Source organism: Hyla sarda, chromosome 3 (genome assembly GCF_029499605.1).
Source record: "Hyla sarda isolate aHylSar1 chromosome 3, aHylSar1.hap1, whole genome shotgun sequence".
Taxonomy (NCBI): domain Eukaryota; kingdom Metazoa; phylum Chordata; class Amphibia; order Anura; family Hylidae; genus Hyla; species Hyla sarda.
In genome coordinates this window covers 217690100-217717817 of record NC_079191.1, presented here as the reverse complement: position 1 = coordinate 217717817, position 27718 = coordinate 217690100, and the positions used below count along the sequence as shown (strand labels likewise).

Sequence of the window (27718 nt, the reverse complement as noted above, 5' to 3'; positions counted from 1 at the left end):
ACCTCCAGATGTTGCATGCCATCGGCTGTCCTGGCATGCTGGGTGTTGTAGTTTTGAAACCTCTGGAGGTCCGGAGGTTGAAGACCACTGCGGCCCTAGTCATCATTCAGCCCCCCCCCCCTTTTTGTTTTGTACTCACCACTACGAAGGCCGCAGTGGTCTTCAACCTGCGGACTTCCAGATGTTGCAAAACTACAACTCCCAGCATGCTGGGAGTTGTAGTTTTGCAACATTTGGAGGTGCGCAGGTTGAAGACCACTGATGAAGGGATTGACAGGCGGAGAGTTCACTCGAGTATAAGCTGAGGGGGGCATTTTCCGCACGAAAAATCATACTGAAAAACTCGGCTTATACTCTAGTTACAGAAACATATAGGGGGAAACCTACCAAGCTTATAAGGAGAATAAGCTTAGTTTTGCTTAAAATGTATCATTTATTTGCACTAGCGTATGGATTTTTTTCACCCAGTTTGTCATAGTGTAAATTCTTTACCTCATGGAGGTATGGTTTCTAATTTGCATGTGTTTTAGTGAGATTAATCATTTTCACATTTTCTTAAATGTAGCACATTTAGAAGCATCTGTACTTCATCTCTGACAATGCACAGTTTATACATACTCAACCTGAAGGTAAACAAGGGAATATTTTTTAGCAAAATTTATGAAGAAGCTTACGCATCTTTATAAATTTTGAGCAAAAATGTAGTGCCCAAACACTGCTTAAAATCAAGAAAAGAGAGAACACTACAGATGATAAATCCCCCCATAGTTTGGCAGCACAATTTCTCAACAACAGCATTCATGGCAAGTCCTTAAAGGGTACCTTTCATCAAAAAAAACCTTTTGATATATTATAGATTAATGTATGCAGAATAACTTTCCAATAGCATGTTATTAAAAAATATGTTTCTTTCTATTTAATTTTCCACTCTGAAAAAATGACCACTAGGGGTCTCCCTACCAGTACTGGATGCAAGCCCTTTTAAAAATATATTTCAGACTAATGCTGGGGTCCTAAATCTCAGACTGTAGCCGGGACACAGGCAAGCTCAGCACTGCTCCCTGCCAGGGAGCAGTGCTGAGCTTTTCTGTGTCCTGGCTGCAGTCTGAGATTTAGGACTCCAGCATTAGTCTGAAATCTATAAAAAAAAAAAAAAAGGCTTACAGCCAGTACCTCTTAGGGAGACCCCTAGTGGTCATTTTTTCAAAGTGGAAAATTAAATAGAAAGAAGTATATTTTTTTTATAATAATTTGGCCGGATGAAGCACACCAAGTGTGCGAAACTGGAGCTCGGTCGCCACCACTTGTCCCCCCACCACCCCTCTCTTCTGTACCCCTGATGTGAGTGTGTCTCAGTGGAGAAGACCCTGCAGCCACACCGGTGAGTGCCGATTTTTCATTTCTCTTTGCGGACACCGTGAACTTTGCTTGTATGATCTGAGGACCACCTGAGGCAATACAGCTGCACCTACTCCTGCCTGCCATCCCGCATCCAGTACACTCACGCACTGCCGCACTACCTTTTATCTGATATTTTTTTAATAACATGCCATTGGAAAGTTATTCTGCATACATTAATCTCTAATATATCAAAAGTTTTTTTTTTATGAAAGGTACCCTTTAAAAATAGAAAAAATAAAGCTGTTAAATCACTGTTTCCTAATTTGTTATCCTATTCTTATCCCTAACCTCTATAACAACTGTAGAATCGCTCTATTTTCCTAACATTTTATTCTTCGTAGAGCTTTAGATGATACAATATTATGGCCTGTAATATTAGCTAAAATAACAAAATACAAATCTTAAAACCACATTTGATAATGTTTGTAAAGATTCTGTGGTTTATCATGGAAATCTAACCCAGATTAGTGCTGAGATGAATCATGCAGTCTGTCCATACTTGCACTGTGAACCACATGCTTATTATGTAATGGGTTTAGTGAAATCTCTGTCCTAGGACCCCAGGGGATATGTAGTAAATCACGGCCAACTTCTCCTAGCCCACAGACATGGCCAGTGCCTATCATTCATGTAAGGATAGCCAGTGGTCTCAGTAGTACATGATATGAATCAGAAGCACTGCCTGCACACTGATCTGTCCTGCCAGTATGTTTCCTGGGACAAACAGCTGACTCAATGTGTGCACCAGTAGGCATTGCAACCGCTGGGAGAAACTGCAGAGCAGATCATTTTCTAGTCACTATTCTGAAAATGCCTCATTCATTTAAATTCCTTCTGCTGATCTTCTGCCTCATCCTCCTTACAGAAAGCAGGAAACATAGGAGGAGAAGATGGACAAATCAGATGGAAGTGCATAAGCAAACCAGGTAAGCATCCCTAGAAGTGGATGATATGTAATCGATGAGATTGTGTTATAGCTGCGCTTTGTTGTCCATAATCTTTACATGCAGTACTTAACCCGATTTGGTTTAACATAGTAAACCTATTGCATTACCATCGTTTTAAGAGTTAAAATATAAAATTCATCTTGTCACTATATACCATATAGAACTGGGGTTACGGGTTTACAGAACAGAGATTACATTTAATTATTCCTTGGTTGACTGAAACATTGAAAAGACTATTTGTATGCCGGGTGCCACATGCATAGTGATCTAATAATCCTAATCCATTAATATTGACTTCTAATTTACTTTTTTATCAACACAAAATAGGAAGTTTGGATATTCTGCTCCTAGTGTTGTGTACTTTAAGCTGAACATCTGGGCGTCGAGAAATATCATTGGTATTTATATGCTGCACTATTTTTCTGTTACAAAAGGGTAATATTATACCGGTAATATGGGATTTACTATCACGTGTACACATAAGTAATAAGACTTGGATAATTGGGACCGCACTAGCATTTATCATCTATAGTCAGAAGGCTAGACAATTGCTGAAGCAAAGATGAGCTTTCAGGAACTTTATATCATCTCATGAAATTAAGAACAATAATGATGACGATGATGATGATTCCATGTCACATATCATTCCATATCACATATCACTTATAGTGCTGTGCTTGGAAAAAATCGGGGGAGAAGGCTTACCGAGTATATATGCTGGTGTTATTATAAAAGTTGGCATTAATCATTGAATATAAATATAAATTAATAAATAAAATGACTAATAATCAAATGTCCTTGCAATCTAATATTCTGTTTGTATCATGTGTCCTGAACTATTTGATGACTTGGTATGCATCTTGCATTTATTTATGGTAATACAGTATGATCATACAATATTATCTGGCTTGGTGTAGTCTGGGTTACAGCAGAAACGAAATCTTTTAAACCATTCATACAATCTGTTAGGGGGTCTCTATGCATCCTGCAGTTATGTCACTAAATAAAAAGTGTCCCTTCAGATTATTTGTTAAAGCTGATCTACAGAAGCACAACTGGATTATGTAATATATTAGCCTCAACAAGTAACATTTATTCCCTAAGGATGCTCTTGTGTGCATCTCATGTTATTCTTAGCCTGACTTCTGAAATAAGGATTTCTTACAATTTGAAAGTTCATTAATAGCAACATCTAGAAATAATTTTAAGCTTCCGTAATGCCTTGTAGCAAGCCAAGTTTTAATTCTCTGGAGATTAACTAACATGGTGTAAGCGCATTTATTAGACTTTAAAATATGCGCTTTATGTGTTGTGCTAAGCAAGAGATAAATTACAGGTCCTGTTGCGGAATAGGCAACTGCTGACTGTAAGATATTGCTGCCTTCTTTGGCTGAGGCAGAATATTTTCATCTATTAAAGGGGTACTCCGGCGCTAAGACATCTTATCCCCTATCCAAAGGATAGGGGATAAGATGCCTGATTACGGGGGTCCCACCGCTGGGGACACCCATGATCTTGCACATAGCACCCCATTAGAATCAGTCCCCGGAGCATGTTCGCTCCGGGTCTGATTACTGGCGATCACAGGGCCGGAGCATTGTGACGTCACGGCCCTGCCCCTGTGTGATGTCACGCTCCGCCCCCTCAATGCAAGCCTATGGGAGGGGGCGTGGCAGCTGTCACACCCCCTCCTATAGGCTTGCATTGAGGGGCAAGCCTATGCTCCGGCCCCGTGATCATCAGTAATCAGACCGGGAGCAAACATGCTCCGGGGACTGATTGTAACGGGGTGCTGTGTGCAAGATCACGGGGGTCCCCAGCGGCGATCAGATGTCTTAGCGCCGGAGTACCCCTTTAAACCGATGACAAACTGACACAAATGGAACACATCAGTTTAGATCCATCACAATAGACTTCAATGTAAACATTTGAATGAACATTTCATTTTCCTTTGAGTGGTTTCTTTTTAACTGAAACAATAGTGCATGCTGCATTTGTTTTGTCGTCCAAAAAATGGACAGCAAATGAAATGGATGCAAACTAACATCAATTGATACAAAAACGAACCAAATAAAATCAATGGGATCAGTTCACTTCCATTGGTCTGATGCCAGAATGGATAAGACAAACAGAGAAAACAAACGCAAATGTGGACCCAGACTAACACAGTGTCACAAAACAAAAACAATCAAAAAATATTTTCTATCAGTTCTATAAGTAAAATAAACATTTTTGTTTTTCAGCCATGTATATAAAAAAAATCATGATCTTACCAAACTTCGAAGAACTAAAAATGATCAGCTGATCAGAGTCGATGAGCATGATTTTACCATGAGGCCAGCATTTGGAGGTAATGACTGATTCATGTTTTATTTATCTTCAAAGGGTTTATAGAAATGTATGACATTTGTAAGTTAATGCAATTTATAATATATGGTTAAAGTATACGGTACATTGCTGGAGAACTGCAAAATGTGAGACATTTCTCTACTGAATGGAACCTGTTACTTACTTTCCAGTGCCCTCTCCCTCAACATGCAACATTTTAACTGTGTATTTGTTATATATAGATTCAACTGTGTATTTGTTATATATAGAGTCAACTGTGTATTTGTTATATATAGAGTCAACTGTGTATTTGTTATATATAGAGTCAACTGTGTATTTGTTATATATAGAGTCAACTGTGTATTTGTTATATATAGAGTCAACTGTGTATTTGTTATATAAAGATTCAACTGTGTATTTGTTATATATAAACGCAACTGTGTATTTGTTATATATAGATTCAACTGTGTATTTGTTATATATAGATTCAACTGTGTATTTGTTATATATAAACGCAACTGTGTATTTGTTATATATAGATTCAACTGTGTATTTGTTATATATAAACGCAACTGTGTATTTGTTATATATAGATTCAACTGTGTATTTGTTATATATAAACGCAACTGTGTATTTGTTATATATAGATTCAACTGTGTATTTGTTATATATAAACTCAACTGTGTATTTGTTATATATAGATTCAACTGTGTATTTGTTATATATAGATTCAACTGTGTATTTGTTATATATAGATTCAACTGTGTATTTAAAGTCAGCATTCCTGTCACAGACTAGCCTCCAGGGGTTTGGTAATGTGTTGGTGCCATCTATGCAGTTTGGCATCACTACCTAGCATAGAGCACTCACAATGAACTTCCCTAATTAGTCATTTCTATTTAAACAGGGGCGTAGCTATAGGGGGTGCAAAAGTAGCAGTCGCATCGGGGCCCTGGTGCCTAAGGGGACTACAAAGCATATCTGCCCCATAAACGCTCAGTAATTTAAGTGGTACATGAGGTCCTTTTGCAGATTTCTCATAGGAGCCCAGAAACTACAAATTTGCCTACAGGCTAAAGATTGTTGCTCAAACTTTTTTTTACATTAGTGGTGTTAATGGTGCAGTAAAGTGCAAAATAGTCTGTTTTGACATTAGTGACAGATTGGTGCATTTTGGTGCAAAATGGCACACATTTGTGCAAGTAAGCATATAGGGGGAAATTTATCAAAACCTGTCCAAAGGAAAAGTTGCCCAGTTGCCCATAGCAACCAATCAGATCACTTCTTTCCTTTTTTATTAAGGCCTCTGAAAAATGAAAGAAGCAATCAGATTGGTTGCTATGGGCAACTGGGCAACTTTTCCTCTGCCCTGGTTCTGATAAATCTCCCCCATAGAGTCATGCTCGCTATAAGGGCAAGGCTGGGCCTCATGTAAATGGGGCATGGTCACCCCATGGGACTAATGCATTACAATTTACACCTGCAAACAGGCATTGTGCTTCATTTATCAAATAGCCTACTGGAGTTAATGACCCATATATACACTAAATATGACTTTCTTCTTTATAAAATCATGTTTTGCAAATACCACTTTCTTATATGTGATCATATTGTTAAGAAAATACCAAAAAAGCACTCTCAGCACTTTCTTCTTTAACCCCTTAACCCCTTAAGGACTCAGCCCATTTTGGCCTTAAGGACTCAGACAATTTAATTTTTACGTTTTCATTTTTTCATCCTCGCCTTCTAAAAATCATAACTCTTTTATATTTTCATCCACAGACTAGTATGAGGGCTTGTTTTTTGCGCGACCAGTTGTCCTTTATAATGACATCACTCATTATATCATACAATGTATGGTGCAACCAAAAAACACTATTTTTGTGGGGAAATTAAAACGAAAAACGCAATTTTGCTAATTTTGGAAGGTTTTGTTTTCACGCCGTACAATTTATGGTAAAAATGACATGTGTTCTTTATTCTGAGGGTCAATATGATTAAAATGATACCCATTATTATATACTTTTATATTATTGTTGCGCTTAAAAAAAATCACAAACTTTTTAACCAAATTAGTACATTTATAATCCCTTTAATTTGATGACCTCTAACTTTTTTATTTTTCCGTATAAGCGGCGGTATGGGGGCTCATTTTTTGCGCCATGATCTGTACTTTTTTTTTGATACCACATTTGCATATAAAAAACTTTTAATACATTTTTTATAATTTTTTTTAATAAAATGTATTAAAAAAGTAGGAATTTTGGACTTTTTTTATTTATTTTCGTTCACGCAGTTCACCGTACGGGATCATTAACATTTTATTTTAATAGTTCGGACATTTACGCACGCGGCGATACCAAATATGTCTATAAAAAATGTTTTTTACGCTTTTTGGGGGTAAAATAGGAAAAAACGGACGTTTTAATTTTTTATTGGGGGAGGGGATTTTTCACTTTTTTTTTACTTTTACATTTTTTTACATTTTTTTTTACACTTGAATAGTCCCCATAGGGGACTATTCATAGCAATACCATGATTGCTAATACTGATCTGTTCTATGTATAGGACATAGAACAGATCAGTATTATCGGTCATCTCCTGCTCTGGTCTGCTCGATCACAGACCAGAGCAGGAGACGCCGGGAGCCGCACGGAGGAAGGAGAGGGGACCTCCGTGCGGCGTTATGAATGATCGGATCCCCGCAGCAGCGCTGCGGGCGATCCGATCGTTCATTTAAATCGCGAACTGCCACAGATGCCGGGATCTGTATTGATCCCGGCACCTGAGGGGTTAATGGCGGACGCCCGCGATCAGCAGCCGGGATCAGCCGCGCATGACACGGGCATCGCTCCGATGCCCGCGGTTATGCTTAGGACGTAAATGTACGTCCTGGTGCGTTAAGTACCACCTCACCAGGACGTACATTTACGTCCTGCGTCCTTAAGGGGTTAAGGACTCAGTGTTGCATTTTCGTTTTTTCCTCCTTACCTTTAAAAAATCATAACTCTTTCAATTTTGCACCTAAAAATCCATATGCTGGCTTATTTTTTGCACCACCAATTCTACTTTGTAATTACATCAGTCATTTTACCCAAACATCTATGGCGAAACAGAAAAAAAAAAATCATTGTGAGACAAAATTGAAAAAAACAAAACGCCATTTTGTAAATTTTGGGGGCTTCCATTTCTACACAGTACATTTTTTCAGTAAAAATGACACCTTATCTTTATTCTGTAGGTCCATACGGTTAAAATGATACCCTACTTATATAGGTTGGATTTTGTCGTACTTCTGAAAAAAATCATAACTTCATGCAGGAAAATGTATACGTTTAAAATTGTCATCTTCTGACCCCTATAACTTTTTTATTTTTCTGCGCATGGGGCGGTATGAGGGCTAATTTTTAGCCATTTTTACCATTTTTGCATTGATAGGACTTATTGATCGCTTTTTATTCATTTTTTCTTGATATAAAAAGTTACCAAAAATGCACAATTTTGGACTTTGGAATTTTTTTTTGCGCGCACGCCATTGACCGTGCGGTTTAATTACCAATATTTTTTTTAATAATTCGGACATTTCCACACGTGGCGATACCACATATGTTTATTTTTATTTTTATTTACACTGTTTTTTTTTTTTATGGGAAAAGGGGGGTGATTTAAACTTTTAATAGGGGAGGGGTTAAATGATCTTTATTCGCTTTTTTATAGGAAACCAGTGATCGATGATTCTGACGCTTGACTGCTCATGCCTGGATCTCAGGCACTGAGCAGTCATTCGGCGATCGGACAGCGAGGAGGCAGGTAGGGAACCTGTCCTGTAAGCTGTTCGATTTCACCGCGGCTATCCCGAACAGCTCCCTGAGCTAACCGGCATGCTTTCACTTTCACTTTAGGGTTTCAACTAAAGGGTTAATAGTGCGCGGCACTGCGCTATTAGCCACGGGTCCCGGCCTGTGTCTACCTCTTGAAGCTCAACAAGAGAATGCCAAGAGTGTACAAAGCAGTAATCAAAGCAAAAGGTGGCTACTTTGAAGAACCTAGAATATGACATATTTTCAGTTGTTTCACACTTTTTTTGTTATGTATCAACTGGCTCCAGAAAGATAAACAGATTTGTAAATTACTTCTATTAAAAAATCTTAATCATTTCAGTACTTATGAGCTGCTGAAGTTGAGTCGTTCTTTTCTGTCTAAGTACTCTCTGATGACACCTGTCTCGGGAACTGTCCAGAGTAGAAGTAAATCCCTATAGCAAACCTCTTCTACTCTGTTCAGTTCCCGAGACAAGCAGAGATGTCAGCAGAGAGCACTGTTGCCAGAAAAAAGAGAACAACTAAACTTCAGCCACTGATAATTATTGGAAAGATTAATATTTTTTAATACTAATATACAAATCTGTTTAACTTTTTGGAGCCAGTTGATGTATGTCACTAAGGGGGACTCTGAAGACTGTCAGGACTAGTTGAGCATGGCCTACATGGCATACACTTTTTCTGGTGTGCTGACTCTTTGGGCAAATTTAAGTGGTAAGGAGGTTACCTCCCAGGCCTGGCACCTGAATAATTGAGTTATGCTGCTCAGCCAATACAGTGGTCCCTCAACATATGATGGTAATTCGTTCCAAACGAGCCATCGTTTGTCGACTCCATGATATATATGGAGAGGGATCCATGCAATGTGAAAAAGTAAAGTCATACTCACCTGTCCCCGCCGCTCCGGACCGCGTCCTGCCGCTCCCGATTGTGTCCCCGGTCCCCGCTGGGCTCTCCTGCTCTTCTCCGGTCCTCTGCTGGGCTCTCCTGGTCTTCTCCAGTCCTCCGCTGTCTTCTCTGGTCCTCCGCTGTCTTACGCAAGGCCTTACTGGGCCTACATAGCGACGTCATTACGCAGCTGCGTACGCCGTTCCTATTGGATGACGGGACGGCGTGCGCAGCAGCGTATTGACGTCACCGGAGAGGGCCGAGAAGACACCGGAGGACCAGTGCTGGACCCAAAGGGCACCCCGGAGCATCGTGGAGGGGTAAGTAATACTCACCGCACCACACGGGGAACATTAAGCTGCTATCCGGCAGCAGCTTAAGCATTTTGCGCTGCCGGATAGCACTTAATGCGATGGCCCCAACAGAAAAAAGCATCGTAAGTCGATGCTGACATCGACATGCGATGGTCTCTGAGAGGCCATCCTATGTCGATTTGATCATATGTCGGGGCCATCGTATGTCGGGGGGTCACTGTATAGTAAAACCAAAGGATAGAAAAGAGCAAAAATCAATGCATGACACTTTCCATTGTTAAAAAGCATGCACTTTATTGATACATACATGGTTTACATCTTGTTAAAAGCACATAATATTGCACATGCAGTCCCAAGATCCGAACAAGTTTTGCTCACTGGAGCTTTGTCAGAGGACATTATGGCCCAGATTTATCAAAGAATGTCTACAGTAGAGCTATATTACCACGTTTATTTGGGTGGTGGGTTTGACTAGCGTGCATCTTATTTATCAAGAAGGTGCCGCAGGATGAGGAATTTTGCGTAGCTCTACTGTGGTGGGAAAAGTTCTACCACATACACTTTTTCTAGACACTTTTGAGGGAGGGAAGTAGACAGGTTAGGTGTTTTTACTTACTTTCACAGAGCTGCCGGGACATTTGTACTTGCATTTTAGACGCTACAATCAAATTTGATTGCGGTGTCTAAGGGGTTAAAGCTGGGCATCACCGTGATCGGTGATGTCTGGCATTAGAGATGGGTCCTGGTGGCAGATAGCAGCCAGGACCACCCAGCTATGATCCGCGCTCAGCTCCTGAGCACGTGTCATAGAAGGGGAGTGGGATGCTGTCGTCCAGAAGGGGTTAAAGGTTGAATTGCAGGAGGTAGAAGTGATTCTCACAGCTACTGGTAGGTGGTGTAGCCTTGCGTCTGAATAAGTACCTTTGCACACAAAATGTCTTTTGACAAAAGTCGCAAATGATAAATACGTGAGCACTCCATGGTCAAAAAGAAAAAGATCTATGGGTAGGTAAAAAGAGTAAAACTGTCTATATCAAGAGGCGCATGAAAGTCTCTAAATATGCTGCTTGCGCCTGAACTGTGCAAAAACATAGACTAAAAAAATGCTCTAAAAGTAATGATAAATCTCCTCCTATGTGCTTTTAACCAAGATGTAAACCATGTGAGTGGAAATAAAGTACAGTGACCCCCTGACCTATGATGGCCCCAACATATGATCAAATCGACATACGATGGCCTCTCAGAGGCCATCGCATGTCGATGTCAGCATCGGCATACGATGCTTTTTTATGTCGGGGCCATCGCATTAAGTGCTATCCGGCAGCGCAAAATGCTTAAGCTGCTGCCGGATAGCAGCTTAATGTTCCCCGTGTGGTGCGGTAAGTATTACTTACCCCTCCACGATGCTCCGGGGTGCGATCCGGGTCCAGCGCTGGTCTTCCGGTGTCTTCTCGGCCCTCTCCGATGACGTCTCTCTGCTGCGCACGTCATCCAATAGGAATGACAGCAGGGGACCGGAGAAGACAGCGGAGGACCGGAGATGACCAGGAGAGCCCAGCGGAGGCACGGGGTCACCATCGGGAGCGGCGGGGACACCATCGCGAGCGGCGGGGACAGGTGAGTACAGCTTCCTATACTTTACATTGCACGAATCCCTCAACATACGATGGATTCGACAAACGATGGCTCGTTTGGAACGAATTACCATCGTATGTTGAGGGACCACTGTACAGGGTTTTTAACATTGGAAGAGATTGCACAGTTTAATATTGCACATTTTTTTGCTCTCTCTTTTCTCTCCTTTGTTTTTATTCTGTTACGATGCGGGATTGTTGCTGCTGGAAAAGCGATCAGCAGAATTCTAAGAATCAGCTAAAAAGACATCAAAGTTGGCAAAATCATTCTTTTATTTGTCATCTCTCTTTTTGAAATAATATGAAGTGACTGGAGTCCAGAAGAAAATGCCATAAGGCCTGTTTATAGACTTATAACTTGGCTTGTGAGATTCTTATGAGGAGGAAGGGGGTGGGGGGTGGGGGTTCTGGAAGACACTCCACATTGGGGATTTGTGCAATAGATCAGCTTTGTGTTGTTGTTTTTTCCCTCACAATGCTTTATTTTTTAATTTTTTTTATTAACAATAAACTCAAATATTAGAAAAAAGTGATTTTATGAAAAACAAATTCATATTTATTTTATATAAGAATCATTAGCTCCAAGAGGATATGGAGGGATTTATCATTAGTTTTATCATTAGTTTTACCCTTTTTGTGGTGATGATTTGGTGCACGATTTGTAGTAGTTGTTGTTCAGAGACTTTTCATTATAACTTTTTCCTTGCTTACTTGTCTAACACAGTTCTGAAATAACCAAAAATTATTGTGTATGGTTGTGGATATGTAATCCTTTCCCTTACCATGTCCTCTCACTAAATACTGGTTAAAGGGGTACTCCCGTGGAAACCTTTTTTTTTTTTTTTTTTTTTTTTTAAATCAACTGGTGCCAGAAAGTTAAACAGATTTGCAAATCACTTCTATTAAAAAATCTTAATCCTTCCAGTACTTTTTAGGCGCTGTATACTAAAGAGAAATCCAAAAAAGAAATGCATTTCCTGTCCAGAACTGTCCAGAACAGGAAAAAATCCCCATAGCAAACATATGCTGCTCTGGACAGTTCCTAAAATGGACAGCAGAGATCAGCAGAGAGCACTGTGGTCAGGACATCACAGGAAATGCATTTCTTTTTTGTATTTCTCTTTAGTACACAGCCCCTAAAAAGTACTGGAAGGATTACGTTTTTTTAATAGAAGGGATTTACAAATCTGTTTAACTTTATGGCACCAGTTGATTTGGCACCAGTTGATTTAAAAAAAAAAAAAAAAAAGTTTTCCACGGGAGTACCCCTTTAAGTAGTAAAGGACTTCAATTCCTAGAATGCATTGCTTTCCCTGAGCTCTTTGTCACAGCCCTTCCACCCTGCATACTCCACTCTCAAAGTACCCTAGACAGTTTCCACCCCAGAGCTGCTGCATAACATTTCAATACACAGCAGACTACTGTTCTGGAATCAATAAATCTGCAGTACCTGCTGCATTCATTTCCTGCCTTCTTCTCTGCCTTTGACATTGTTCATAACAAGGTGCAGGGCACTGTAAATACAGTTTTTTCTTCCCTAAATGTTACAATAAAGATACCAAAAAAAAAATATACATATGTATATGAGATGGTGATATAGCTATAGGGGCTGGTGTGAGGTAGTAACATCAGTCATGTGGTGGGGTTTTAGCTCAGAGACAATGTCCAGACAACTCTCCCTGAAGTGGATGATGCATTCTCATCTGAGAAATGAAGGAGCCTAGAAGCTGCAGAGACAACACCATACTAACAATAAAAGAAGTACAAAACTTCCTGTCAGGGGAATTTCAAACAAAACCATCCTGAAGCCAATACAATTTGTGAAAACACTATATTAGTAAGTTATATATCTTAGGGCGATAGTTTTTTTAAAATACAGTTTTCTGATACCGTAATACCCATTTAAACAGGGGCTATAAAAGGGAACATAATAACCCCTAAGACACAGCTAACTAAAGACAATCATATTGAGTAAGCTGTCAATCAAACCAAATATCTAATAGGAATCTTATATAAGTAAAAAAAAAAAAAAAAGGGATTAATGATCAGAAATAAAGTACGGAAACAAATAATTGCAGCTTCCCAGAAGAAAGAAGTCATGCATGGCATGTATATCTATAGGCCATAAATATCTGTGGGAAGAGTACTCCTTTAAAGGGGTACTCCGGTAGAAAACAAATGTTTTCAAATCAACTCGTGAGTACTTATCAACTGCTGTTTTCTACAGAGAAAGTTGAGTTGTTCTTTCCAGTCTGACCACAGTGCTCTCTGCTGCCACCTCTGTCCATGTCAGGAACTGTCCAGAGTAGAAGAAAATCCCCACAGCAAACCTCTCCTGCTCCGGACAGTTCCTAACACAGGTGGCAGCAGAGACCACTGTGGTCAGATTGTAAATAACTACACAACTTCATCTGTAAGCATACAGCAGCTCATAAGTACTAGAAGGATTAAGATTTAAAGTTCATGCACACTAAACCCAATACATCAGGTTAAGAGGGGATAAGATGTCTGACTGTCTGACCGCAGGGGTCCCGCCACTGGGGACCCCCGCAATCTTGCATTCGGCACCAACCTCTTTGAGCTGCACGATGCGCTGCCAGCTGCAGGGTGCCGGGGGCGGAGTCGTGAAGCCACAATACTCCAGCCCCGTGGTCGGCACCTGGCAGTTTGTGAGCTGGCAGTGTGGCATGCAGCTCAAAATGGTGGGTGCCGAATGCACGATTGCGATGGTCCCCAGCGGCGGGACCCCTGCAGTCAGACATCTTATCCCCTATCCTTTGGATAGGGGATAAGATCTCTTAGGCCCGGAGTACCAATTTAAAGTGTACCTGTCATTTGCAAAAATGTTTTTGTAATAATTTTAATAACAACATTAGTTGTATATTTGTAATATACATTGGTTAAAAAGTGTGTATATTTAAGGAGTAAAAAATGCTGTCTTGTCCTTGCATCTATTGTCTGCTTTTCTCTGTGTGTATACAAAATACAGGAAGAGTGGGCGGAAGCAAGGCACTCTGCATTCTCCTGGCTTGCCAATGATCCTGCTGCTTGAGCTGGGGCATGTCACAGAGCCTCAGTACACAGAGCCCTGCTTGCCCTCAGTACACAGAGCCCTGCTTGTCCTTACTGGATAGAGCCCTGGTTGTCCTCACTGCACAGAACTCTGCTTGTCCTCACTGCACAGAACCCTGCTTGTCCTCAGTGTACAGAGCCCTGCTTGTCCACACTGCACAGAGCCCTCCTTGTCCTTAGTGTACAGAGCCCTGCTTGTCCTCAGTACACAGAGCCCTGCTTGTCCTCTCTGCACAGAGCCCTGCTTGTCCTCACTGCACAGAACTCTGCTTGTCCTCACTGCACAGAACCCCTATTGTCCTCAGTGTACAGAGCCCTGCTTGTCCTCAGTGCACAGAACCCTGCTTGTCATCAGTGCACAGAGACTTGCTTGTCCTCAGTGTACATAGCCCTGCTTGTCCTCAGTGTACATAGCCCTGCTTGTCCTCAGTGTACAGAGCCCTGCTTGTCCTCAGTGTACAGAGCCCCGCTTGTCCTCACTGCACAGAGCTCTACTTGTCCTCAGTGCACAGAGCCCTGCTTGCCCTTAGTGCACAGAACCCTGCTTGTCCTCAGTACACAGAGCCCTGCTTGTCCTCAGTGCACAGAGCCCTGCTTGTCCTCAGTGCTCACAGACCTGCTTGTCCTCAGTGTACAGAGCCCTGCTTGTCCTCAGTGTACAGAACTCTGCTTGTCCTCACTGCACAGAACCCTGCTTGTCCTCACTTATCCCTCAGAGAAAAAGACAACATTCTTTCACCTAAAAATATACACATTTTTAGCCAATGTATAGCACAAATATTCATTTAACCCCTTCCCACAGAATGGCGTATATATACGGCGAATGACACGATACCTTCGTGCATTCTGCTGTATATATTTGGCATTCATTAAATCTGTCCTTCCATGTCGCTGATCGGTTTAATCAGCTAAAGTCCCAGTGTGTCCGGTGGGAGACCACTTTTGCCCGACACCCCTGGACCCCATCTGATTAACCCGATCAGTGATTGGGTGTTCAGGGTTGGCGGGAGCGGTGGGAGCGGCAGGTGTGCGGCGAGAGCAGCAGGTGCTGCGGGTGTGCGGAGGTCCGGCGGCGGCTGCGACGATGTGCCGGGTAAGTACTCTCCCCCTTAGAATTTAAAAAACTACAACTCCCATCATCATGTGTAATGGTCTTTAAACTGTAGCCATCCATATGCTGGAAAACTACAACTCCCAGCATGCCCAGACAGCCCATCGGCAGTCAGGGCATGCTGGGAGTTGTAGTTTTGCAACATCTGGAGGGCCACACTTTGGCAACCACTGGTCTGCTGCATGCCCCTAGCTTTTTATGGGGGGCAGTTTTTTTTCTTGCACTTTTTTTGGGAGGCGGATGTGGTCCGTGCCACCAGCGACTGTTCTGCGCTGTGTGGCCGGAATGCACCCCGTGTGAAGACTTTGCTGATTACTGAGCAATGAATCCTTACTGATTAGCACTTTTTTAGGATACAGGCATTTTTTTGTTTTGCTCTTTTTTGGGGGAGTTTGCAGTCTGGCCACACTGCGCAGAACAGTCCCTGGTGGCATGGACCACAAACACCCACAAAAAAATGCAAAACAAACCCTGCATCCAATAAAAGTGCTGATCAGTTATAATTACTGATCAGCAATCAGTGCAGTCTGCACACGGGGTGCATTCCGGCCACACAGCGCAGAACAGTTGCTGGTGGCATGGACCGCAAATGCTCCTCAAAAAGTGCAAAAAAAACTGCACCCTCAGAAGGTGGCATTACAGGACATTGTCAGAAGAGGCCCCCCATACTAGTGATCCTGTCCCCTATACAATTCTCCCTGTTTCCCCATATAGGTGACCCCGCCTGGACCCAAGTCCAGGCAGGGTCACCTATTTGAGCCACTGATTCCTGGGTTTGTTGGCCGCCCAGGAATCCAAATTGACCTCACAGTCCTCACTGAAATGAACTATACGTTTTTTTTTCAGTGAGGACTTTGTCAATTTGATGGCGGTTCAAACAAACTTTTGCGGCCTAGCCCCCCGATGCTTTCTTGTGCACATGGCAGAATTTCAACGGCAGATGTTTCTGTGGCGGAAATCCCAATTCTGGAGTCCGCATGTCTATTCCACACAGAAATGCATTGCCGTCTATGAGACAGCACACTTCCGGGCACTCATAGCGCCGGCATGTTATGCCAGTGCTCCACTTTCGGACATTCCACCGTCTGAACATAGCCTCAGCCACCCTTATGCACATCACTAATTTAGGCCTCAAATGCGCATGGAGCTCTCTCAATCCGGTGCCTCATCGTATTTCAAGGCAACAGTTTAAGGGTACTTATGGGGTATTTCTGTACTCAGGAGAAAGTGTGTTACAAATTTTTGGGGGGCTTTTTCTCATTTTACCACTTCTGAAAATGAAAAAATTGGGGCTACACCAGCATGTTCATTTAAAAAAAATGTTTTACACTGACATGCTGGGTTTCTCCTTTATTTTTTATTTTCATAAGAGTTAAAAAGAGAAAAAGCCCCCCAAAATAAGTAACACAGTTTCTACAGAGTACGGAAATACCCCATATGTGAGCGTAAAGTGCTCTGCGGGCACACAACAGGGCTCAGGAGTGAGAGTGCACCATGTACATTTGAGGTCTAAATTGGGGCTTTGGCTTATTGTACCAGAGGTTTTGACATAAATGCTAAAAACAAAAAACCCACATGTGGCCCCATTTTGGAAACTACACCCCTCAAGGAATGTAACAAGGGGTGCAGTGAGCATTTTCACCCCAAAGGTGTCTGACAGATTTTTGGAACAATGGTTCTGTGAAAATGAAAATTTTTAATTTAATGTAATAATGTAAATACTCACTGCACCCCTTGGTACATTCTATGTGGGGTCATATGTGGGAGGGTCCACTGTTCTAGCACCATGGGGGCTTTGTAAAGGCACATGACCTTCGACTTCAATTCAAGCCAAATTCTCTCGCCAAAAGCCCAATGGCGCTCCTTCTCTTCTAAGCCCTGTAGTGCGCCAGCAGAGCACTTTACATCCACATATGGGGTATTTCCATACTCAGAAGAAATAGTGTTACAAATTTTGGGGGGCTTTTTCTCCTATTACCCCTCATGAAAATGAAAAATTTGGGGTAACACCAGCATTTTAGTGAAAAAATATAATTTTTTATTTTCACGTCCAAATTTAACGAAAATTTGTCAAACACCTGTGAGTTGTTACGGCTCACTATACTCCTTGTTGCGTTTCTTGAGGGGAGTAGTTTCCGAAATAGTATGCTATGTGGGGTGTTTATTGCTGTTCTGCCACCATGGGGCTTGCTAAATGCGACATACCCCCCAAAAACCATTTCAGCAAAATTCTCTCTCCAAAAGCCAAATTTCCTTCTCTTCTGAGCCATGTAGTGCACTCACAAAGCACTTTACATCCACATATAGGGAATTTCCATACTAAGAAGAAATGAGGTTACAAATTTTGGGGGGCTTTTTCCATATTACTACTTGATACTACTAAAATGTGGGGTAACACCAGCATTTTAGTGAAAAAAAAAGCAATTTTTTATTTTCACGTTTAACTTTAACAAAAATTTGTCAAACACCTGTGGGGCATTAAGCGGTACGCTTGTTACATTCCTTAAAGAGGCACTGTCATTGTTAAAAACTTTTCATATATTGCAGGACACATTATAATATGACATTTCACAATATTTCACCTGAAATTCAAGCTCAAAATAGCCACCACTAGGGGTCGCCTGTCTCTTAGCCAGACAGACTAGTCTAGATTTTACAGCATACTGGATACCGGCCATAAAGCATACCGGTATCCAGTATAGGAGATTTCTATTGTGTATGCAAAACTACAGATAAAGGATGCGTGGACATGCAGGGAGCTGTAGTTTTAAAACAGCTGGAGACAACTTCTCTAACACAGTTATTTAAAAACATTGCAGCTTCAGTTGTTACTAAACTACAACTCCCAGCATGCTGAAATAGTCAAAGCTTTCTCAGACTCCTGAATGACAAAGAAGTTGATCAGACATTCAGGAGTCTGTGAAAGATGAATGACACACATAGTGACAGCTATGCTGATTAGCATCCAGCTTTACTAGGAGAAGATAAAACAGATAGAACATGTATTCATAAAAATGCTGTACTTTTATCTAAAAAATCCTTACACTAATTTTATAAAGATCTATTCTTATATTTATACATTTTATCCTGTTATGAATTCACCATAATGTCTTCTGATTACTGCAGGCAAGCTCCAAGTATCTTCCTCTGACACATGACACAGCATAAAACCAGAGAGGAAAGGGTTACAGAGTAGAGAGTACTGATTGGCTGACTGCCCAGGCTTGCTCCTGTGAGGGAGACAGACTGACACGCCCCTCCAGCCTGCACAATGAAAAAGTAACTCACCAGCAGATAAATGCTTATATCTCTGGATATATAGGTCCAAGACACATAAAAATTATATGCACACGATCAGGATTGGGTCCTGAGTAACATATCACTTTTTTTTCTTTTTTTTGCATTATGACAGGTACGCTTTAAGGGGTGTAGTTTCCCAAATAGTATGCCATGTGTTTGTTTGTTTGTTTTTTTTTTTTGCTGTTCTGGCACCATGGGGGCTTACTAAATGTGACATGCCCCCTAAAAACCATTTCAGCAAAATTCTTTCTCTAAAATCCCAAAGTTTGTCACTTTCACAATGGGGACACAATGTTACATACGGTGTATTTTGTACCAGATAGACTGCATGCTATTTACCCCACTGTCTCGCCCCTTTGTTTTCAGGGTTCTGACATGCGTGGGACAATATACCATGTATGATGGTCTTGCCCGATGGTGGCTGTCTTTTGGACTCAAATTATAGCCCTTCTTGCCTCTCTTTTCTCGAGCCATATCCCCAGGACACCTGCCTTCTGCCTCTCGGGCCACAGACCCAGTAGAATAACTTATCGAGTCTTCCGCCTTGTACGATTGATTCTTTTAGCTGCTAGAATTCACAATGCTTCCCAGTGGAGCAGGCTACTCTGAGCTGTGCTAATGTGATTCATAGAGTAAACCTTATTATGTTATATGAGAAATTTACAGCTAACAGGGAGGATATGGTGGACCGGTTTGAAGTGGTGGGGGAACCGTGGCTATCTTCTTCACACAGCCCAGATATGCACCATTACTTTACTTTATATTAACGGGGAATGTCTTCTCTTACTGTCTGGAGGTGGCCAGCCTGCTCTTTGTATTATTATTACCCTTTTCCTGCTTGTATGATTATCAATGACTGCTAGTGTTTGAGACATTGTGCCTTGATCTGCACACATTGGCTTATGTTTGGTCGTGTTGACCTTATTTACATGGTTTGTACTCATGTTCTTTTGCAAACTTTCTACTTTAATAAAAGCTTCTTGGTTTGACTGTTAAAATCCCAAAGTTGCTCCTTCCCTTCTGAGGGAAATTGGGTTACAAATTTTAGGGGGCTTTTTCTCCTGTCCAAATGCAGTGGTGTCCGCTCACCTCCGGAGCCGAATCTCCGACACACCTGTGCTGTCACAGACCCGCCGGTCCCGCCCCGGCTTCAACAGCGTATAGAAGGAAGGATTGTCCGGCACCAGGTATGCTCTAAAAGATTGCTTTTATTCATGCCATAGCAAGGAAACAGACATCACAGGACTGTGGTAATCTAATCTAGATTACCACAGTCCTGTGATGTCTGTTTCCTTGCTATGGCATGAATAAAAGCAATCTTTTAGAGCATACCTGGTGCCAGACAATCCTTCCTTCTTTTTCTCCTGTGAACCCTTCCACTTTGCTGCAATTCCTGTGAAAAACCTAAAGGGTTAACAAACTTTCTGGATGTCATCTTGAATACTTTGAGGGGTGAAGTTTCTATAATAGGGTCCATTATGGGGAATTTCTTACAGAAAGGCCCCTCAAATCCACTTGAAACTGAACTGGCCCCTGAAAAATTCATATTTGAAAAATTGTAAAATTGCTGCTATACTTTGAAGCCCTCTAATGTCTTCAAAAAGGAAAAACATGTCAACTTTATGATGCCTTCATAAAGTAGACATATCATATATGTGAATCAATATATAATTTATTTGGCAGGTCTGTTTTCCTTACAAGCAGAGAGTTTGAAAGTTAGAAAAATGCTAAATTTTTCTAAACATTTTTGAATTTTTCACCAAGAAATGATGCAAATATCAACGACAATTTACCACTATCTTAAAGTACAATATGTCACGAAAAACTATCTCGGAATCAAATTCATGAGTAAAAGTTCTTAAAGGGGTACTCCGCCCCTAGACATCTCATCCCCTATCCAAAAGATAGGGGATAAGATGTCAGATCGCCGGGGTCCCGCTGCTGGGGACCCCCGGGGATCACTGCTGCAGCACCCCGCTATCATTACTGCGCAGAGTGAGATCGCTCTGCACGTAATGACGGGCAATACAGGGGCCGGAGCATCGTTACGTCACGGCTCCGCCGCTCATGATGTCACGGCCTGCCCCCGTCAATCCAAGTCTATGGGAGGGGGCGTGGCGGTGAAATGGAGGATGGTGAAGCAGGTAAGACAATCTCAGCCACAGAAGTGCGAGATTGTGACTTACTACAATCATAGGATTAGTAAATGATTATTTATTCCTTCATATTATCTGGGCGTTAGTAGTGTTCACATTTGAATGCCATTTTTTTTCCTGAAAATTTTACATAGTGTGGATACTGATTCATTTCTTGATAAACCATAGTGACTGGAGTTTTTCTGATTCTGTGAGCTTAAAATCTTCTATGTATAAAAAGTGCATATTAACTCATACCACACCAACCCTTTAGAGTGGTGATAATGTTATTTTACTGCTCTCATTGCTGTTATTGAGCCCCTGAGAGTCCCCTTTATGGTGCACAGTTAGTCCTTAAAGTCGCCATTTCAGGGGGTGGGAACAGAGCTAGGCTGTTTGCTAGTAGTATATATACTTTCCCTCATTTCTTAGACCAGTGACAAAGCACCTGCTTGCAAGCCCCCCTCCTCTCTGCTTTGCCATTAGATAGTTAGTGCTGGAAAAAGTACACTGGACTGTCCAGGCTGGCACTGTGCTGGTGGATGATTTTCAGTATACTACCATAGATGGCTAGTGGGTTACTGATAAACTGATGTGCACTGTGAGCGGAAAGGAAACAAATAGCATCAGGACACAGAAAGGAAGGGGTTACATGACAAAAGAAGGTCTCAGTAGTAAACTACTGATTATGATGATGACTAAAGTGAGGGGGGGGAGAGAAGATTACATTTATGAGGCAGCACTGTGTACATTGTAAGAACACAAGGGACAGATGCTTAGAAGTTTGTAAGTGGTGAGAAATTGGAGCCGCAGGATGTACAGGCTTTCTCCCCAGCACAAAACTATCTATGCCCCACCCCCACTTTCTGTGTTCCATCTTGGACCTCAGTTTTGAAGGAAGTGAACCACCTAGTGATAACCTTGTAGATATGGAGTTAATTTTGATGAATGCGATTTACAAATATGTAACAAATCCCACTGGCATCAAATAGAGAGAAGTGGTGTCCAAAGGTGTCCAAAGCCTTGAAAAGGCAGCTTCAGATTATTAACTCACCGTGTTATGTGAGCACCTTTTGGCAATGCTGTTTGTATCTTTTATCATTGCATTATTTGTGTAGTATGTTATGACTTACAAAAATACCTATTCGCTAATGAGACAGTCATTTTGAATACAAATTACTATTTTATCCTATTTCCTGATTTTCAACCTTTTCACTCACTGTTTCAAACAATACTTTGTGTGGGATTATTGTGATAAATCTACAACATTAAATTATAACAATAAAAATCATAATCACAATTCTACAGCTTGTGACTAGAAGAAATCTAGCATAGGTCTGTATCCAGATCTTTTCAGATGACTTTGATGGTTCACGTGTGCAATAAACATCTGGTGGCGTACAGCATGTGTGGGTGTCTATGCAGGGCATCAGGATTAACTAGAGAAGCTTCCTAATGTTCAGAAGGATTAGTTGAACATAAAACAGCAGGGCATCTTTGTGAGAGTGATCAACAGCTGTTTAACCCCTTACTGCTCGGATCCCCCTCATACATCATTTTTCTGGAATTCCTCATTAAATTTTAGAATTACAATATTTTACTCTTTTCAAAACAGTGGGTACTGCTACTTTGCTGGTCACTTGTTTTCAGTCCTTCTGCCTCTTATGTATACCTCACACATTTATTATGATGCTAAGAGAGCTGCATTGTAAGAGGGGATGTGGACAAGCAGAAGGGGTCCTTTAAGATTGAGGATCAGAGGTGATTGGCCAGTTCTCAAAGTCTGCTTGGTAACTCGCTGTCATTGAGTGTTCACATGTTCGACATCAAGTGCCTTGTCATATATAGTGTTGCTCGCGAATATTCGCAATGCGAATATAGCACTATATATTCGTAATTATGAATATTCGTTTTTTTTTTTTCACAGTACACATCACAGTGATCATCCCTCTCTGCTTCCAGCTTGTGTGGTGTAAAGAAGGCTCTAATACTACTGTGTGAGACTGGCGTGCAAATTTTCGCATATGCTAATTTTGTTATATGCTAGTTTTCGCATATGCTAATTTTAGCATACGCGAATTTTCGCATATGCGAAAATAAAACACGAATATGTGAATCTAGCGAATATATGACGAATATTCGTCCATATATTCGCAAAATATCGCGAATTCGAATATGGCCTATGCCGCTCAACACTAGTCATATAGACATTACACGATATAGAACCACTTGTGTACAGTGACCCCTCGACATACGATGGCCCCGACATACGATAATTTCAACATGCGATGGCCTCTCAGAGGCCATTGCATGTTGAAGGCAGCATCAACATACGATGCTTTTTTATGTCGGGGCCATCACATAAACGGCTATCCGGCAGACTGCTTCAGCTGTCACCGGATAGCCGTTTACGGTGCCCCATGAGCTCCGCTGACGATCACTTACCTGTCCTCGGGGCTCTGGCGCGTCCTCTTCGGAATCCTCTGCATCGTCGGCGCTCTCCATCGACGTCATCACGTCGCTGCGCACGCCGTTCTGTCATCCAATAGGAGCGGCGTGCGTAGCGACGTGATGGCGGCGGTTGCCGGGGAAGTAGAGGCCTTGCCGGAGCATCGGGGACACCTCGGGGACGCGGCGACAGCGATGGACGGCGACATCCCGGGCAGCGGGGACGAGCGGTGACGGTCCAGAGCGGCGGGGACAGGTGAATACAACTTTCTCTAACAGTGGTCTACAACGGCTGTCCGGGCATGCTGGGTGTTGTAGTTTTGCAACATCTGGAGGTCCGCAGGATGTAGACCACTGTCCTATACTTAACATTGCAAGGATCCCTCAACATACGATGGTTTCAACAAACGATGGTCCATTTGGAACGGATTATGTTGAGGGACCACTGTATATGTTTTGATATATGTTTTGTTTTTAATTTTGTATTGTCACATTGCCTTCTTGGTTTTTTAGTTGGCCAGTAAAACTGACTAATATTGTAGAGAATAACTGATGATGACACACTCACACACACGCGCGCACACACACACACACACACACACACACACACACACACACGCACACATATATACAGTATATATATTTATATGCATGCTATATTATTTGTGGTAAAACTGACATCTTAACTTTATTCTGCAGGTCAGAACAATACCAAATTAGATTTTTTTGTTATCTTTTACCATTAATAAAAAAAAATTACTTTTCTTTTTAAAATAAAAATGCTGTGTGTTGTAATATAGGTTTCTGAGTTCCAAGTAGAGACATAAGTCAGCAAACTAATTTCAGAGTTTGTGTTGTGACTTTATGGTGGAGATTTATCAAACCATGTGCAAAGTAACAGTGGAGCAGTTACCTACGGCTAAGTTTAGTTTTTTTTCTTGCGTTTTTTCCTTTGAGTGGAAATTGCATTTTTGACCCCTTTGAAGTTTTTTCAAATTTTTTTGGGTACAAAAAAAAAGGATGTAGTAGTGATGGAAAAAAGTGTATTTAACGAAATGTATATTTTTTACAACAACATTTTAATTCATTTTTATACAGGGATTAATTTATGTGGGCGGGCAGGGCACAAAAAATGTAGCCGACAATAATACAAATGTAGTGTGTGTGTTTTTCACTTTTCTTCTTTATTTTTTTATATTTATAACACACTGCTCCATGATGGGAGTAGTAGTTCTTGTACTAATAGACAGATTGCCCCGGGTGTCACTCCTGACACCGATGCGATCATCCATAATATAGCAGAGGTGCGGAGCGGCTCTATACAGCGCTCGCATCTCTACACTATACTCCGAGCCAGCCAGTGATGTGAATAGAAATTCACATCACTCATTCATATTTTCCACCCAGAGTGGGGATTGGCCAGATTGTGGCAGCCGATCCACGCTCTCATCTGGAAATATGAATGAGTGAGTGGCCGGCTAGAGTACAGAGCAGAGAGAAAGCCGTTCCGCATCTCAGGGATGAAGGATGATTGCAGCGGGTGTCAGGAGTGACACCGCTGTGATCTGCCCTTAACTGTGTTCCATTTTGGGAGCAGTAGTACCAGCAGTTAAGGACAGATCACAGCGGATGTCACTCCTGACTGACTGTATAGTGTATAGATGCAGCCACTCTTCTATGGTCTCCTGCACTGACGTGTATATACACCTATTCATATTTCCCACACAGAGTTGTGATTGGCTGGAACTATCTGGCCAATCACGGCTCTCTGCGGGAAATATGAATAGATGTATATATACGTCAGTGCAGGGGTCCATAGAAGAGCGGCCGGCCGCATCTATACATTATACAGGAGGATCGCAACGGGTGTCAGAAGTGTCTGTCAACTAGTGTAGGTACTACTACTCCCATCATGGCACAGTATAAAAGTGAAAAACACGCACACACTACATTTTTATTATTTTCGGCTACATTTTTAGTGCCCTGCCCGCCCACAATAATGAATCCCTGTTTAAAAATGTATTTAAATTTCGTTAGAAAAAGAAAAATTTCGTTAAATACTATTTTTTCTATCACTACTGTATCTTTTTTAATATTTATTTTTAATGGTACCTTACGAAATTTTATTAAAAAAGATATCTCCATCACTTTTTTGGATCGCTAAAGTCCAAAAAATAATAAAAACTGCCTACAAAAACACCAAAGTTAAAACCCATGTGAAGTTTTTCTTGGCATTTTTTTTTACTCCCATAGACTTCTATGGGAGAAAAACGCCACGATTTCAGGGGGAAAAACGCCATAGGCTCAACATGCTGCGACTTTGAAAAACCGCAAAGGAGCTAAAAAAAGAGTGAAAAAACTTCAAAAGGAACATAAAAAGGCAAAGTAGAAAAATTATTTTGTAATTTCTCACACACAAAAGAAGCACACAAAAAAAGAAAACAAGTGGAAACTTAGCCTACAGAAAACAAGCCTACAAGCAATCTGATTGGTTGCTATGGGCGACTGCTTCACTGTTTCTTTGCAAAAGGTTTAAAAAATCTCCCCCATGGGTATAAGTAGACGGCAGAAGCTGTGAGAGAAGTGGCCTGCACTTGGCATACAAGTTATTGGGTGGAAAGCTATTAAGGGCTGTGTCTGGTGCAGATTGGCCAAAAGTCGCAAAACTTCACACTGGTTTGCGCATAATTTTGGGACTTTTGGCTGATCACAGGGCAAAGGGGGCATGGTCAGCCATGGGCACCAAAGTTTCTGCAATTTATCGCTGCTAGTTGAAATCTATGCCAGTTTCGAGCTGGTAAAGATGTTTGAGGTTGCCACACAGGCAGCCTCACATGTGCCTTGATTTATTAACCCCTTAACCCTTTGAAGACCAAGGGATGTATTTGTCCCATGTTTTTAATTGCCTGAGACAGGCAATTAAAAACATGGGTCAAATACGTCCCTTGGTCCTCAAAGGCTTAAGGACTAAGGGTTTTTCTGTTTTTGCACTTTAGTTTTTCCCTCCTCACCTTTTAAAAATCATAACCCTTTCAATTTTGCACCTACAGACCCATATGATGGCTTGTTTTTCCGCCACCAATTGTAATTTGTAATGACATCAGTCATTTTACCAAAAACCCATGACAAAACAAAAACATTTTTGAAAAAACAAACAAAAAAACCCCCACCATTTTGTAAATTTTGGGGGCTTCCGTTTCTACGCAGTGCACTTTTCTGTAAAAATGACACCTTATCTTTATTCTGTAGGTCCATACGATTAAAATGATACCCTACTTATATAGATTTGTTTTACTTCTGGTGAAAATTATAATTGCGAGAAAATTAGTACATTTGAAAATGTCCTCTTCTGACCCCTATAACTTTTACATTTTTCTGCATACATGGCGGTATGAGGGATCATTTTTTGCGCCGTGATCTGAAGTTTTTATCAGTACCATTTTTGTTTTGATGGGATTTTTTGATCGCTTTTTATACATTTTTTAACGGTATACAAAGTGACCAAAAACAGGCAATTTTATTACGAATACGCCCTTGACCGTGCGCTTTACTTAACATTTTACTTTTATAGTTCAGACACTTACGCATGCGGGGATACCACATGTGTTTATGTTTATTTTTGTTTACTTTTTTTTTAAATGGGAAAAGGGGGGGGGGGTGATTCAAACTATTATTAGGGAAGGGGTTAAATCACTTTTAGTAACTTTTCTTTTTGTTTTTTACTTTTTTTTTTTTACACATTTGTAGCCCCCATATAACATGCAATCTTCTGATTGCCGACACTGATCAATGCTATGCCATAGTCATTCTATTTTCCCTATCTACCTTGCATGCTACCACAGGACAGCTCTCGCTGACCCCAGAGACCCTCCGGATGAGCAGCAGGTTAGATCAATATACCTCTATTTTGAGATGATATGCTCTTAACTTTCTGCAACAAGGTGAGCGGCCACCTATAAGGGGCCTAAATATGTGACGACTGTATCACCACCTTTCCATTGGGTAATACATGAGGCGCCGTACGCGGTCTACCTTTTTTCTACATTACCACAGATTTATAATACTGGTCTCTTATGGGACAGATGTGCTCTGGGGCCCTGGTGCGACTGCTACCTCTATAGCTACACGCCTGACCATAGTAACCAATCAGATTGCTTCTTTTAATTTTGAAAAGGCCTCTTAAAAATAAAAGAAGCAATCTGACTGTTGCTCTGCACAGATTTTGATGACTCTCTCCCATACATGATCATAGTAAATTTGTCCCTTAGATTTTTTTTCTCATAAGGGGCAGATACTGAAAGATCTGCTATATTTTCTGA

The 27718-nt window shown here is 41.3% G+C and overlaps 1 protein-coding gene across 1 annotated transcript in view; it reads left to right on the top strand.

The window, feature by feature from the left end:
• The first annotated feature begins 1996 nt into the window (after positions 1 to 1996).
• The window catches only part of LOC130362109 (gamma-aminobutyric acid receptor subunit rho-2), a 131236-nt gene continuing 105514 nt past the window's right edge, over positions 1997 to 27718 (top strand). The window contains exons 1-2 of the mRNA XM_056566092.1: positions 1997 to 2327; positions 4592 to 4698. Of these exons, the coding sequence (XP_056422067.1) occupies positions 2137 to 2327; positions 4592 to 4698 (298 nt within the window). The 5' untranslated portion in view covers positions 1997 to 2136. The remainder of the gene's footprint in view (positions 2328 to 4591; positions 4699 to 27718) is intronic.